Genomic DNA, 16,947 nt, shown 5'->3' with positions numbered 1-16,947 from the left:
GATCCTTCGGAATATATGTATACATGTAGATGATATAAGGATATCTGTACCCATATGATTTAAACACAGAACTGTAACACTTACATGTAGACCATGATGTGACCGGTGTATAAATGTACAAGGGATGTATGATTACACTACAATAGCATTTCTTCATTTACCAGGTTCATACTAATCTCCATTTTTACACCCACTACTACTAATACTCACTATCTAGAAACACTACAATATGTTGTACTCAATATTGCTGGTTAGTGAAATAATAATGCCTTAAGAAAATTTCCGAAAAATAGCACTATAAATTGCACGTATCTCCTCGAGATTCACTCAGGCAGTTGTCCAGGTCTTTTCAGAATAATTTCCAACAATAACAATATACATAGTGTTAATATAACACAGATTCATGTCAAGGTTTATCTTATCTCTGCTCAGCTTAAGGAATATCGTTACTCCGCTGAGCATAAGGAATATACTTATTCTGCTGAGCAAAAGGAATATCCTTACTCTGCTGAGAATTAGAAATATCTTTACTCCACTCAGCATTAGGAATATCCTTACTCCGCTGAGAATTAGGAATATCTTTACTCCGCACAGCATTAGGAATATCCTTACTTAGCTGAGCATTAGGAATATCTTTACTCCGCTCAGCATTAGGAATATCCTTACTCTGCTGAGCATAAGGAATATCCTTACTTCACTCAGCATAAGGAATATCCTTACTCTGCTGAGCATAAGGAATATCCTTACTCTGCTGAGAATTAGAAATATCTTTACTCCACTCAGCATTAGGAATATCCTTACTTAGCTGAGCATTAGGAATATCTTTACTCCGCTCAGCATTAGGAATATCCTTACTCTGCTGAGCATAAGGAATATCCTTACTTCACTCAGCATAAGGAATATCCTTGCTTAGCTGAGCATAAGGAATATCCTTACTTCACTCAGCATAAGGAATATCCTTACTTAGCTGAGCATAAGGAATATCCTTACTCTGCTGAGCATAAGGAATATCCTTACTCTGCTAAGCATAAGGAATATCTTTACTCAGCACAGCATTAGGAATATCCTTACTCTGCTGAGCATAAAGAATATCCTTACTCACCTGAGCATAAGGAATATCCTTACTCCTCTCAGCATAAGGAATATCCTTAATCTGCTGAGCATAAGGAATATCCTTACTCTGCTAAGCATAATGAATATCCTTACTCTGCTGAGCATATATAAAAGGAATATCCTTACTGCGCTCAGCATAAGGAATATCCTTACTTTTATATTTAGTTTGTTTGAAATTGGACTGGGCCTCAAACATGAGATGTCCATGTTTAAGCGTTGAGTGTAACACACGTCAGCACTGTAAGCTGGTCCATCACACAGATCCTGATACTGGTATTCAAATGTTGCAACAAGTATCTTTATAAAAGTGTCTGTACGTAGCATTGCCAAGAAAAGTTCAAACGAAGGGGATCAGTAACACTACTGAAGGTGGCTGATTACAAGAAATCAGCCTTTGCACTGGATATATATCCAAGTTAAGGTGATGCATCACATATTTAAATCAAGAAGTCAGTTTCACAATCAGCCCAAGGTTACCTTAGACAATCGTTGTTCCTTTATAGAGGCCGGTAACACATTGAAACAAAACCCAGAACAAAAGATTTCTAAATCTATGTGACTGGTTCATTAAATATCAAATAAATTCAGGTCAAAGTTTGACATGCATCCCGAGCTTTGCTCAAAGGGAATTTTTTCCTCCAGATTAATGTTTTTATGTCTCACAAGGAGTATTGGAGTATTTCTATTGGTAGGTGTCTGATGTATATTCCACTTTAATGTGAGTATCTGTGGTGTTGGGTTTTACACTACGAGGATGCCAATCATATGGCCAGAAGTCTTCATCACAGACATATTTGTTTAACATTAAATTGAAGCCTTACACAGAACACACCCACACATGTCGATGTCAGCTGTATGTATCACAACAATCAGACCTGGAAGGTTGTTAAATACAGAAGTCACAGTACAGAGGACGACTGCTATCAATCTCTGCTAGCTTCTCAGCTTTTCAGGCATAAGAATTCACCTACAATGTAAAAAGAACGTGGCAATTTCTTGGGAAAAAAAAAAAACTTTTTCTAAAATCAATAGGAAATCATGCCTGTTGGTCTTTAATAAAATGTAACAATGCTTGTCATGGTAAAAATGAAAGAAACTAGAAAGAATAAAACAAAATCCTAATTGATCTTTATTCTTTTTTAACTACATGTACCAGTAGTTACTGAGTTGATTTACATACTGCATGACTAAACAAATAAGACTCTCTATTGGAGGTTTTCTGTAATCATATTATCAATTATCTCAAAATAAATCAGCATTTCTAACAAAATATGAACATTTTCCTACCTTATCAACATATCATTTCAACATTTTATTGTTCCAATGTTTTCCCATGTGTTTTAGCCAAAACTATTTTATCCCATACAATTTTTTGTATAAAATCAAAATGTACAATCTGCGCTTTAGTTCCTACTTGTCTATGTCTTATCCTGATCTATTAGATGTATTCATTATCTATCTTCTATCTGGAGCTTTCAAACTAATGCATGACTTGTAGATTGGCCCTCAGTTGTCGATGGGCCGTCAAAACTCAAACAAACAAACAATAAACAAAATAGTAAACATTTATCTGACATTCCCCAATGTATTGGACGTAGGTCCTTACTCTTACACAGTAACTCTTTTCTCTCTTCACACACCAAACCCTGAATTATCTTTAGAAGATCACTTAGACACTCCCCGACACATCAACGCTCTGTGATATACCTCTGAGTAGTTGTGGGTTTTGATCTTGCTTGTCCGCCCCTTGATGATCGCGTAACAGAAGAGCGTGATAAACATCACAAACAGGAAGTAGCTTGTGTGCATCAGGTGAAGATTGATGACGGATCGGTCCTCCTGATGGGTTTAAAGTATTAACAATTACAGACTGCAGGGATTACATGGAATCCATGATACAGGTATCTAAATCAGAAAAACTATAATTCCTTTGGTGCTGACCTGAATACAAGCATCAGACTACTGAACAGCAGAGTAGTTGAAATTTCCATTGTAGAACATAGACATCAATGTTCTTATCATTCAGTCATTATCAAATACAGTAAGCAAACTTATTTTTGCATGCGATTAATATTTTGTATATTTTTTGCAGACAATTAATTTACGAAAAATTGTGACAAAAAATCTGAAATGAAGATCATTCTGAACTCCTACTACAGGGTCTTATTAAGCTTATTGACTGTATGACAGAAGTTTAATGTGCATTGTTTACAAAATTCTTTCTATATATTTATTCATGTCCCTTCCTAATGATATAGTTACTTACCAAAGTAAGCATCATTGTAAACCTGGGGTCCACTTTGTGCTTGACCTTGATGACCGGTGTGTCCAGACACTGTGAGGCTATTGTTGGTAACAAGGTGAACTGGTTGCCCTGGTAACTCTGCATTTTTGTATGCACTTCATTACTGGAGTCATTTGCGTAACTGTAGCATGTGCCAACTTGTCTGTAGATAAAGGAGGTATGAACTGTTTGTTAGAAGATAGGTTATACATGTACAACATGTTCTTGAGACCAGTAATTATAACAGAGTAGCAGAGTTTTGGGAGGCTGCAGTATGTTTTTAATTTTTATGTGTGTAAGCACCAAAGCAATGCCACGGTAGAGTACAATCTCACTGAAGTATACTACTGAAAACTTCCACAAGGCTATCATACATATGGCGCACAAACAGGGCGTTTGGCTTTATAAATATGAAATTTAAACATAGATACTCATCAAGAAATCTACCCATGCGTAACATCACCTGGTTTCCTTTTTTAGACAGTGGTCAGACTAATCTGGCTTTTGGGTTCTTACATGCACCTTAATATACTGAGTTAACCAAAAATGGCAACAAATATATATAACTGAGGACATGTACCAGACTTACCGTGTGCTTGGGAAAAAGGCAGCAGGGGCCTGTAGATTAATACAGGTTAGGATATGTACAGTAGGACAGACACTCCCAGAACACTCAGTGTTGTTCCAGTCAAACGGGAAATTCATGGTCACATTCATCTCCATGTCTGCTGCTGCACCTAGAAAATCAACAAGAAAATACATTGACAAGGTCATCAAAAGGTCACAGAAAGGTCAAAGAAAGTTTAGGACAATAACTTCATGGTTATTACTTAAAAAACATAGTAGGAGAGTTGTATTGTATTTAAAATGTCTGCCTAAAACATCTAACAAATGGTTATGTAATTAGAAATTGTTCGATCACAAAGTCTCATATTCATTAATTCTATTAAAATGTCCCATCATGTATAATTAACTTGCAGCCTTTCCATTACTTCTCAAAGATTCAATATTAAAAGTTGTCCTATATATCAGTTTCATGAAAATTATGTGGTGTGTTGTGGTGCCCAACCATGTATCTTTATCTATCATGTTAGTGCTGAAAAACTTTTCTATTTCAATACAATGATATACCCAATGTTGACTTCTGACTTTTGGTTCAAAGCTGGTTACTGTAGAATATTTCTGCCTGATTCAGCTTTATTACAGGTTTCAACATAACATCTTTACACTAATTGTGATAGAATAATGTAATAGCAAGGCCATATCCTTCTAATCTGACCTGGAAGTTAATGTCACAGCGTACTGCACACAGGATTTATGGTACATGTATGTGATGTGAATTTTTAAGAGATGCATCCATATATTTTTGGTTATAACTAGCTAGTTTTTGATAGAAACATTTTCAGCAGAGAGCTTAACATATATCTGTATACCTGAAAGTCCAATCTGGCTGCCGGTTACCGTTGACAACAGGAATGTTACATTTTGTGTTATCTCGTTGAAATGTGGAGTTGGTCTCATTTCTACCATCATGGTTAGGGATGTATTACTGAAATGAAGGGATAACATATTCAGCTTTAAATGTTTATAAAGTCAAAGCAAAAAGATATTACCGTATTTGCTGTAATTAACGCCCTTCTGGAGGAGTTGACGTTATATAAATGCCCCCCTCCCATCCCATGGATTTAACCATGTTTTACAACTGTATATATTACATGGAATATAGAAAGAGTTTGGCTGACTTTTTGTAGACTTACATTTTTCGTTACCTAGTAAGCTCCCCTCACCCCCTTGTTAATTTTTTAAGCTGCATAGGCGCTAATTACCACGAATACAGTAAATACTCATTACAAAATTTTGCAAAAAAACAAACAAAACAAAACATTCCAACCTCAATCTAATCAATTCAGGTTGTTTAAGTTTATCTGATCATGCGCCATGCTTAACACTTATATTACATCGGTAAATTTTATTCATTGATAAATCATCAATAAAAATATTTACATAGTGGTACACAAAGTTATGCTGATCTATTCCAGTTGTATTTTAAATTTTCTAAGTGCTTATCTATAATGATACGAGACTTACACAACATTATCCCCTGTCTGCGGTGACCTTTCGGTGGTAGTTGGTGACCCCACCAGCCGGTTACTGATCACATCCAGTTTGTCCGTTAACTTGGAGGATCCAGACGGCACATCATCAGGATATGTAGTAGAGTTTCCGATCATACAAAATTCCAGCTCCGAAAAATTATCAAGAAAACGATTCCAATCCTATTATATAAAAAAAACAATTGATTGAATTATCTTGTTGGCTAATTTCCATTTTTTTAATATAATAATTCCAATCCCATGACAAAAGATAATAACAATTGATTGAATTGTCTTGTTGGCTAAATTTCCAATTTTTTTTTTTATAATAATATGGTTTCAATCCTGTGACATAAGATAACAACAATAGATTAAATTATCTCATTGGCTAGATTTCCATTTTTTTTTTATAATAATATGATTTCAATCCTGTGACATAAGATAACAACAGTAGACTGAATTATCTCATTGGCTAGATTTCCATTTTTATTATAATAATATGATTCCAATCCTGTAACATAAGATAGCAGTAGATTGAATTATTTTGTTGACTAGATTTTAGAGTTTGGGTTTTGTATGACGGCCTAATATAACCTAGTAATATAATGTGAATATTTGAAAACAATTTAGATAAAAGCTTTTGGAATAACTGTACAAACTAGTTTCCGTATTTGACCAAATAAGTGCCTCCATCCCCCCAACTATTTTGAAGTCTCAATTTCGAATTCATTCACCTCAAATTAAATGAAGACATATGAAAATATGAAAACTAAACTGGTTTCTTTATTTGATTTCTTTTGTAAATTGATTGATTTCTTACTTTCTGCTCTAATATTAGGGTAGTTCAAATTTGGCTCTTTTAAACTCCCCTAATTTTTCCCGATTACTTTTAAAAGTGCCATGGACACAGGTCAAATACAGTAATAACATATAAAACATTACAAAGGAATCGTAAGTCTGAGATATGAGCCTTAAAGAACTCTAACCTAACAGTCAACAGCATGCAATGATCTATATAATGTAATGAACATGAATTTTCAGTAGTGTTGTGTATAAACGACTAAACTTTATAATTGATCATTGGTTAGTATCCAATGACTTATTTAATTTAATTATTGGTTAAGATAATTGATTGAATTTTCTTGTCATTTATGGAAAAGATTTACCGGTAGGAAATGAATAGAATGTAGAAAAAAAATAACCCTTTCTCACCATCATATATTTTGACAAGATATTGAGGGAATAATTAAGTTGGGATATAAATGATTCAATCAGACAATACATAAAATTGGGTTGCACACTATACGCAGGTACATGCCATGACCATGCCACACTCTAGGTCATTATCACGGCAGGCCCTAGTGTGCAGTAACATACATTTTGTACATGTTGTCATGACAGGATATATATAAAGGGTTATGATAAAATACTTGGTTCTTTGACTCAATGCATAATTCAATATAAAATCAAAACATCACTTGAAATTCTATCTTTTTGTCTTGAAAGTCTGTTTGGGAAGCACATGTGTTCATGACCGCTTAATGCCATTATAAGACGTTAAATTAATTATTTCTAATACAGTTCAGTTGAACACTTACCTTTGTTAAATCAGGATTAATAAGCTGGTCATTGACCTTCACAATATAGGCCAAGGTCAGCAGAACCACTGCACAGCCACCGAGACATATCATGAAAATGACGAGAGGAGGTTTGCTGTATACAAATCCCTTCACGTTCTCAACCAAAGGAGGCGTCATCATGGCATGTGTGAAGTGCAGCCTACAACACAATCATGACATTGGAAATCAACGTATAAATCATTAATGATCCTTGACTATGTCAATTTACAATGATAGGTTAATTTACATCATATCACATCACAAAAAATCAATCTAGTAACTATTAGCAAACCGCTGCATGTTTGATAAGGTTTGTTTTTATCCTAAGTCCAGAGAAACACTACCAATCTATTACCAGTACCTGGCAACCCTCTCTGTGGGATTTGAACCCGAAACCCAGATGTTGATTACTAGTGGCATGGTAATATAGCCTTGACCTAAATTGGTTCGGGTTTAAAATGACAATGTTTGTCACAGTGACCTAATTTTGATACAGGACAGACCGTCATTGACACACGTACATCTTGTCGGACCTAATTTTGGTACAGGACATGACCTTATTTTGGTACAGGACATGACCTTATTTTGGTACAGGACATGACCTAATTTTGGTACAGGACAGGACCTTATTTTGGTACAGGACAGGACCTTATTTTGGTACAGGACATGACTTTATTTTGGTACAGGACATGTACAGGACCTTATTTTGGTACAGGACATGACCTTATTTTGGTACAGGATATGACCTTATTTTGGTACAGGACATGACCTAATTTTGGTACAGGACAGGACCTAATTTTGGTACAGGACATGACCTTATTTTGGTACAGGACATGACCTTATTTTGGTACAGGACATGACCTTATTTTGGTACAGGACATGACCTTATTTTGGTACAGGACATGACTTTATTTTGGTACAGGACATGACCTAATTTTGGTACAGGACATGACCTAATTTTGGTACAGGACAGACCTTATTTTGGTACAGGACATGACGTTATTTTGGTACAGGACATGACTTTATTTTGGTACAGGACATGACTTTATTTTGGTACAGGACAGGACCTTATTTTGGTACAGGACATGACCTTATTTGTACAGAATGACCTTATTTTGGTACAGGACATGACCTTATTTTGGTACAGGACAGGACCTTATTTTGGTACAGGACATGACTTTATTTTGGTACAGGACAGGACCTTATTTTGGTACAGGACAGGACCTAATTTTGGTACAGGACATGGACATGACCTTATTTTGGTACAGGACATGACTTTATTTTGGTACAGGACATGACCTAATTTTGGTACAGGACATGACCTTATTTTGGTACAGGACATGACCTTATTTTGGTACAGGACAGGACCTTATTTTGGTACAGGACAGGACCTTATTTTGGTACAGGACAATGTACAGGACCTTATTTTGGCACAGGACATGACCTTATTTTGGTACAGGACATGACCTTATTTTGGTACAGGACATGACCTTATTTTGGAACAGGACATGACCTTATTTTGGTACAGGACATGACCTAATTTTGGTACAGGATATGACCTTATTTTGGTACAGGACATGACCTTATTTTGGTACAGGACAGGACCTTATTTTGGTACAGGACATGTACATGACCTTATTTTGGTACAGGACAGGATCTTATTATGGTACAGGACATGTACATGACCTTATTTTGGTACAGGACAGGACCTTATTTTGGTACAGGACATGACCTTATTTTGGTACAGGACAGGACCTTATTTTGGTACAGGACAGGACCTTATTTTGGTACAGGACAGTACCTTATTTTGGTACAGGCCAACCCTTGTTGATACATACTTTGTCTAAGTGAACCTCTGATGAACAGACAGACATAAACAAAGAAATAGACAGCACCCCTTAGTTACCATACCGATGGTGAATAAGGAAACATAAATAGGATCAGAGTCTATTCTGTAGAGCATTTTGGGCCCCATTCCTCATTGAAAATGGCCATATTGTTTTTAAATTGATATCTGAATTATCCAAATTGATACTTCAGATTTGCAGTTTTGATTTTATTTGAAAAATAATGAACTTTTAACATGTTTATTAGATTTACAATTTCAATTTTTATGATTAGAAATGACTAATTCAAAAGTCCCTGGCCCACTTTTCAAGCTAAAGAATATAGGCTCCGTGGAGCAATGTGTATCCAAGAGATCTATAACAACATGGACAGGATTGTAGATGATAACAATTTGACATCTCATGCCTTTAAGGGGCTACCTAGTGGTTTAACTGTTCAGATATATTACCGGTACCACTACCTTGACCTCTGGGTTGCAAGGCCAAAAACTACTGACCTCAGGTCAGTGGTGGGATCTTTCTCTGGGTACTCTGACTTTTCTCTACCTTCAGATCCTGACACATCTTTAAATCACCCTCGCTGTTAATATGACATAGAATAAAATAATTCCAATAACCCCATTCCCATATATCTGTAAGTACATATGCAAGTTATTGTGAGACAACTTGTTTGAGGTGGCCGAGTGGTTAAGATTAGGGCTGTGGATTGTCTAACATGTGGCGATCCGATCCGATCCACGATTCAGGGTTGACGATTCACAGATCGGACCACGAATCACCAGTTAGATACAAGCAAAAGATTCAATTGCAGTAAAACTGTTTTTATTGATAAATCAATAATGGTCTTATATATTGATAAATGTTTGATTGATAATAAAACCAATTTTAGCAGTTTTACATTCCTTATCATTAAGCAATAGAGTTACAGGTGAAGTACAGTAGGATTCAGTCACTGTAACTGTAAAAAAATCAAATCATTTGAATTTTGAAATAACGTTATCTCAAAAATACTACTGCACATCAATTACGGCATGAATCAAAGTCAAACCATCTGTGAACAGGTACACTGTATATACATTATCATGGTAAGTCATAAATCACCATATCAAAACATTTCATTGTTACTTTTATTTTGGTCAAATACAGAAAAACATTGAAATTAAGAAAAAAAAATTCAAATCTATAAGAGTAGTTACAATTTACTTTAGTTCTAGGCATAAAGTTTTTATTTCTAATCAGGTGATTTATGATTTTGACTCATAATTAGCCTACCTTTCGTTTTTGACATGGGGTTCACATCTACAGTACTCAGTTGCCTAATATAATATATTCGTATTTTTACATATTTCCGACCCGTAATGAAAACAAAATCGATAATAATCTTTTACATCTCTAAAAGTCAATAATTATGTTTTATCATTATTATTTTATGAAGAATTCACAACATTGCATCGAAGCGTGGGTACGAAAATAACATGTTGCTAGCTTTACTTCACGCAGCTCATGTGTACTTCCGGTCTACTTCAAAGTGAAAACATCGATGATATTCAGATTTTAGTGTACATTCCTTCATATTTTTGAGCTATGACAGCATTAAAGAAGGTACTATGTTTTTGCTTTTGAAAGATCGCGATCCACAAATATCAGGAGTAACGAATATTTGTATCCGATCTTTCTCAATAATTCGTGAATACTCGAGTACTCGGATACTCGTTACAGCCCTAGTTAAGATGTACCGACATATTACCACATGCCCTCCACCTCTGGGTCGCGAGTTCAAATCCCATGTGGGGCAGTTGCCAGGTACTGACCGCTGGTCGGTGGTTTTTCTCCGGGTACTCCGGCTTTCCTCCACCAACAAACCTGGCACGTCCTTAAATGACCCTGGCTGTTAATAGGACGTTAAACTAATCAAACCAAAAAAGTTTGTTTAAGTCAGAAAATTTCTAGTCCACTGCCTTACATGTTCATCAAGCAGTGGTGTGTAAAATTTGACCTCATTAGCAAATCAATACTTACCTGGTACTCTAGATCTACGTAGCTGAGAACATTATTCATTAATAATCAATAAGATATTGACACAATGAATTCTGAACATGTATATTTATAGGGTAATACTGTATATACACTGATATACTGAGACAGAATTTTTTTCTAGTATATGTATACATGTATATTCTTCAAGAACCAACTTAAAACTATTACGTATAAACAGCAGAGTTAATTGCTTAAAGTGGTTATATATGTATATATAATGCTGGGCAGATTTTTTTTTTTTTTTTTTAAATATTTCAAATAGTACGTAATTGGTTGATTCAGACTATTGATTTAAGATGCTCCACTGACGACAGAGCATAAAAGATACTTATCCTTTGAACTATAATTGGTGTATAATTATGTAAATATAACATGTTTTACTTTTGGTGGATGCACAATAATTATTTCATCCATAAAGAGCATAGTGACATGGACTTTTCCAGGACGCAATTAATTATTTTTAATATCTTGAATTTAAATAAGAAGCTCAGACTTTTCAATGGTGGTAATGGTATAAAGTCATTCTTGTAACAGAGGAAAATTTCTAATTTGTCTGATCCTGTTTATGATAGAGGAAAAACACAACTTGTCAGTGGTTAGCATCTTCAAGACTACAGGTATTAATCAAATATGAAGGGGAGATAACTACTTAACATATACTGTCTAAGGTCAAAGAGTATATGGTTCGGGTGATTTGTATTATAGACCTGCAGTGGAGTGATACTTCTGCAATACCCTTCAAAGAAATATGATCCAGGATTTGCACTGGGTGTTCCATAAATGGGGTTCAATTCTTTGATCATACAGTGGGGTTCATTGGTATAACTGGCATCGGCTTTCAGAAAAAATGTGGTGTCCTTTTCAATTTCTTTGGTTAAAAATGATATGGGGATTGTGTATGTTATCTGTTAATTACCCTGGCAACTGATATTACAAAATAAACCAAACTAACCACAGATAATTAACTGTCAAAATTTTACAGCAATCAACACAGTAAGTCTCACCTTCCTCCAAAGTTATTGTAATCCAGACCCATCCATTCTTTCACTTTTTTTTACCTGATACTGATAAACTGATCGTGAACAGGTAAAATGTTATGAGAGTCAATTTGAAAGTGTTTTAGAATAGCCAATTTACACACAATTATATTTAGCACATATATTAGCCTATGAAACACATCTCCATACATATAGAGCAATATGTATGAATTATTAAATACTGACTAGACAAGCATTGGGTATTACAAAGAGTTCATTGGCGTTGGTGTATAGTGGTTGATATGAACCTATTACATTGTAAAAATACCGAACAGATAGAATACCATATGAAATTTTTACTGTATATTTTGGAAAGGTGAATCTGACATTTGTAGCAACTGTAAAAGTAAGGCAACTAAAACAATGTATTTTCACCCCAACTGGCCACCAGAATTTACAGCTTCTATTACAGATAATATATGTATTGGCTATGACGCACCACAACACCACCACTACCACCTTTCCCCTATCCACCCCCCCCCCCCTTGGAGCAGGGTCAGTGATCAGAAGTGTATGCATGGTTTAAAAGACTGCAATATAGTTCAGTATTTATCATAATATATACATAAATACCATAAATCTTTTGGAATACCAAGAACTATTGTAGTGTTATCTTATGTACTGCATCATATACTGTTTAAGCCATCACAGTTCAGGGGAGATAATCCATTAAAAATATATATATATTTTAAAAACTTTTTTCCTATATTAATTTAAAGTATATCATAGTGTCATGGAAATGAATTTTTAGAAGTTTTTATTGCTTATTTATAAATGTTCTCAGAAATACAGCAATCTTACTTAAGAATATGATTTAACATTAAAACACTAGCTGTTATAGAAGATTTTAATTCACAACTGTTAATGTGTTTATTGTTCAAGCATGGTCATTGTTTTATTATTCTTTTGAAGCATATGTCATCAAATCTACCTGAGCATAAATTTTCCACTAAATTGAGATATTGTGCAGCAGAATCATTGGACAGGGTCGATCATCGGTGAACATGCAGATAGGGCAATATTGGTAGAGAATCTGACTGGTGTTCTGAGGTCACAAGCAGGTTCAAATCCCAGTCTGGTCACTACAACCTCCTCTCCTGTTACAAACTTGGCACCCAAGTAAAATACCCACAGTGGTGGTATATTAAAGGGTCTCATATATATCTTTGAGGGTGAAGACTTTGAAAAAAGAGGGATGATCAAGAATATCAGGATTGGACTAGGTTTATCATCTGTGACCAAGTAGAACAGTAGAACATCCAGCTAGTGTTGGTCTGGACACTACATTTACTCCTCTTACATTTGCAAAAACACATTTTGTGTGTTACTCACAGGGGGCCAGTTCAATGAAACTGGATGTTGTCATAGATATTTTGTATTTGGTGGATGAACTGATGAATATACCTAACAGTCATGTGATTTTTTCAGAAAATAAATCCGAATACCTCTGACTACACCGATTAAATTATAATTACATTTTAGGGGAAGTCACTCTAATCGCTCTCCACTAGGATGTTGCTTTAGATGTCACAAGTCAGAAAGCGCCGGTAATTTGGGATTAAAATATTGCATTTAACTATATAGACATTGTTTATAAGGGCACAGCCCCTTCCTAGGAAGTGCAAAGCACTTCTAAGGTAACCAATACATGAAAGTATAAGAAAAAACACAATCTTCAAAATTCAATCCTACACACTGACAGCTTCAGTTTGCGGCTGCCATTTTTTCATACATTTGGGGAGGTTGTGCGTTGCTCCGGTACTGCTCTCCCCAGTAAATATATATTTAACTAATGCAAATGCATAACAGGAGTGATTAAACATTTTTTTATTATTTTTTAAATAAAAATAATAACACTTTGAAAATTAAAAGCTATAGAATGCAATCAAAATATCCTGTAAGGCGAAGACGAGCACAAGGAATCATGACGTCACATAACGTCAACAAATGGCGTTTATTTCTACATTATGTCTTCTACATGAAATAGAAAATAAAATAAACAAGAAGAGCTTTGCTCTTCCTATGCTGTGCATGATTCATATTAAAACATCTGTATGCCACCTTTAAGGCCTAATTACCTTCAGTCATATTATGCTTTTGCATGGCATGTGTGTGATTATGGATTATTGGAGGATTGACGCGTGACTATGACTCTAGATAACGTATACTATTGTGAAAAAAATAACTTTAATTGCGGCAGGGGTAAAATTCCTATATATGCGACTGTCGTTCCTTTCTCTGCTTTATAGTAAATATCCCGACGTTTTAATTATTTAACAAATCTCTTATTTTCTGAAAAAAATCACATGACTGTTACGTATATCAGTCCATCCACCAAATACAAAATATACATCCAGTTTCATCATGGTTCGTACAGATTTTCAAACCAAAATTCCAGCACTTTTCAAGCACTTTTCCAGCACCTTTTCTAGATTTTCAAGCACTTCTTTTTTCTTCTACATTGGACTCGAAATCAGAATTTTCAGAAAACATGCCTACAATTTTGCAAGCAATTTGTTGGTACAATTTTGTCAGAGTAATTAGATTCAATTACACATTCTTATCAAACAACAAAGTCATCCCAAGTAATGTCTGATTACTGAAATTATGATAAATTGATTGACAACAGAGCTTTTGTCAGTGTTCTGGAAGCATGAAGTTTCAATTCCAGCACTTTTCAAGGATTTAAAGAAAAATTCCAGCACTTTTCCAGCACTGACCCAAAATTCAAGCACTTTTCCAGCACTGACCCCAAATTCCAGCACTTTTCATCTTCTGTACGAACCATGTTCATTGAATCGCTGAATCGCTGAAATGACATCTTTGGTAAGCTTCTGGGCTTGTTTGATGTACGTTGATGCTTTCTTCAACTGGTATAGTACTATACATGCGCGTACTATTTGTTTAAAACTTTCGTTTGCGTTAAAAGGTGTCTATATTTGACACTTAGTAATCGTTCGTTAGTTCCTGTAATATTGATTTTGTACATGTACGGTACATCATGGTGACCCTATTGGGTGTTAAAAATAACCTTTCCATTTAAAATGTTATTGGTTGTTTAACAGTTCATACTACCACTACACAGTTCAGTTGACTAACTCACTAGTTGAAATTTGGTTGGGTGGTTGACCAACAATTTGTTCAGTCTGGATTTGAAGCAATTAAGCGTTGGAGATGTAACCACTTCCTCTGAGAGCGAGTTCCATGTCTTAATTACTCGATTACTGAAGAAATTTTCGGTTGAGTTTAGCCTAAATCGTTTTTTAAAGAGTTTTTTCGAGTGTCCTCTAGTTGCTATACCTGTTAGTTCTCTGAACATAGTTGTTTGATCCAGAATGTCTGTTTTGTTTAAAATCTTGTAGACTTGAATCACATCTGCCCTGTTTCTTCTATATTCTAAACTTAGCCTGAGTTTCTTGATACGCTCTGAATACAACAAGTTTTGAATTGATGGTATCCTTTTAGTTGCTCTTCGTTGTACGTTTTCCAGTGTAATTTAATCACCAGATTGACCAGATTGTGGTTGCGTATTCCAAATGGGGACGAATTAAAGTTTTGTATATATATATGTATAGAGTAATAAACATGGACGGACTCATATAGGTGAAGGTGCGGAACACTATTCCCAACATCCTATTCGCTTTTAAGGCTGCTGCATTACATTGTGCTGTGAATTTGAGTTGGTTGTCTATAGTGACTCCAAGATCCTTTTCCATGGTTACTCGAGAGATAGTAGTCGTGTTGCCTTGTGTTGTAAGGGTGTAATTGTGGTTTCCCAGATTGTTTCCAATTTCCAAGAATTTACATTTGTCTGTGTTTAGGCTCATTAACCATGTCGACGTCCAGTCACACATTTTGTTGATATTTTCTTGCAGTTTAGAACGGTCATCATCTGATGTGATTTTTGCTGATAGTTTAGTGTCATCTGCAAATAGCTTTATTGTGCAGTCCAGCATATCTGGCATATCGTTAACGTAAATTAGGAATAGGATTGGTCCCAGCACACTCCCTTGTGGTACGCCACTGGTGACGGGTAGTTCTGTTGATAGTTGACCATTGACTGTGACACTTTGAACGTTGTTGGCCAGGAATGCAGTTATCCAACTTAGAATTTTCCCTCCAATATTGTAGCTTCTCAATTTGTGGATAAGAAATCTGTGTGAAACCTTGTCAAACGCTTTACTAAAGTCTAAATATATCACGTCGATGTTACTTCCTGAGTCTAGTCCACTTGCCCCCTGTGGTGTTACTTATTAAATTAAGTTCAAATGTTTGATTGCTCTAATATCACAAATTTCTCCCAGCTATTCTATGAACTAAAATATATTTTTCCAATGCATCCATCGTGGCAGGTAAAATATTTAAGATGGAATCTAAAATTCTACCAGGAAGCTGAAAATCAGGTGTACACCTGAATCCAGTAAGCACACTCACTACATATCAGCAACGTGTACAGGGCTGTCATGTCATGATGTTGGGTGGCGATTCCAGGATGAATATACAAGTTGACATGATAGGAACAGAATCACAAGGAGATGTTAAACTCTAGGACCATATACTCACCAAATTCCAAGTGATGTTGAACGTGCGTTTTGTTACATGTTTCTCCTTTATATCTTGACATTTTCCACGTAGTAAGAAATCACTGTTGACGCCATTTTTGTAATTATCTCACGATTTCTCGCGGTAACCTCCGCGATTTCGATGAATGTATGTCATCATCACCAGGGGAAACACCCACTTGGCTATTTACAACAAACACGCACTTGTTTGAAGAAAAATTGTCACGTAATCATCGATTATTTGAAAGCAAGCCATTTACTTTAATTGCTTATAAATATTTTTCAATATAAGAATATTATTCGCTTCGACTGTGAGCTCTGATATCACATGCAAAGTTATTAACATTGCCAAAAC

General features: G+C 35.3%; 1 protein-coding gene across 1 annotated transcript; it reads right to left on the bottom strand.

Moving 5' to 3' along the window:
• Positions 1 to 1,125: 1,125 nt before the first annotated feature.
• LOC138331948 (transmembrane protein 248-like) lies at positions 1,126 to 16,878 on the bottom strand. The gene is made up of 8 exons (XM_069279843.1): positions 16,594 to 16,878; positions 7,089 to 7,269; positions 5,486 to 5,673; positions 4,831 to 4,946; positions 3,987 to 4,134; positions 3,380 to 3,560; positions 2,821 to 2,952; positions 1,126 to 2,080 (listed from the first exon to the last, which is right to left on the bottom strand). Exons 2-8 carry the CDS (start codon positions 7,248 to 7,250, stop codon positions 2,063 to 2,065), a joined length of 945 nt encoding a protein of 314 aa, XP_069135944.1. The 5' UTR covers positions 7,251 to 7,269; positions 16,594 to 16,878; the 3' UTR covers positions 1,126 to 2,062.
• Between the last annotated feature and the right edge of the window lie 69 nt (positions 16,879 to 16,947).

The sequence above is a fragment of the Argopecten irradians genome, chromosome 9 (genome assembly GCF_041381155.1).
Source record: "Argopecten irradians isolate NY chromosome 9, Ai_NY, whole genome shotgun sequence".
NCBI classification, from domain to species: domain Eukaryota; kingdom Metazoa; phylum Mollusca; class Bivalvia; order Pectinida; family Pectinidae; genus Argopecten; species Argopecten irradians.
Note: the sequence above shows the minus strand (reverse complement) of the source record. Positions and strands in the feature narration are given on the sequence as shown.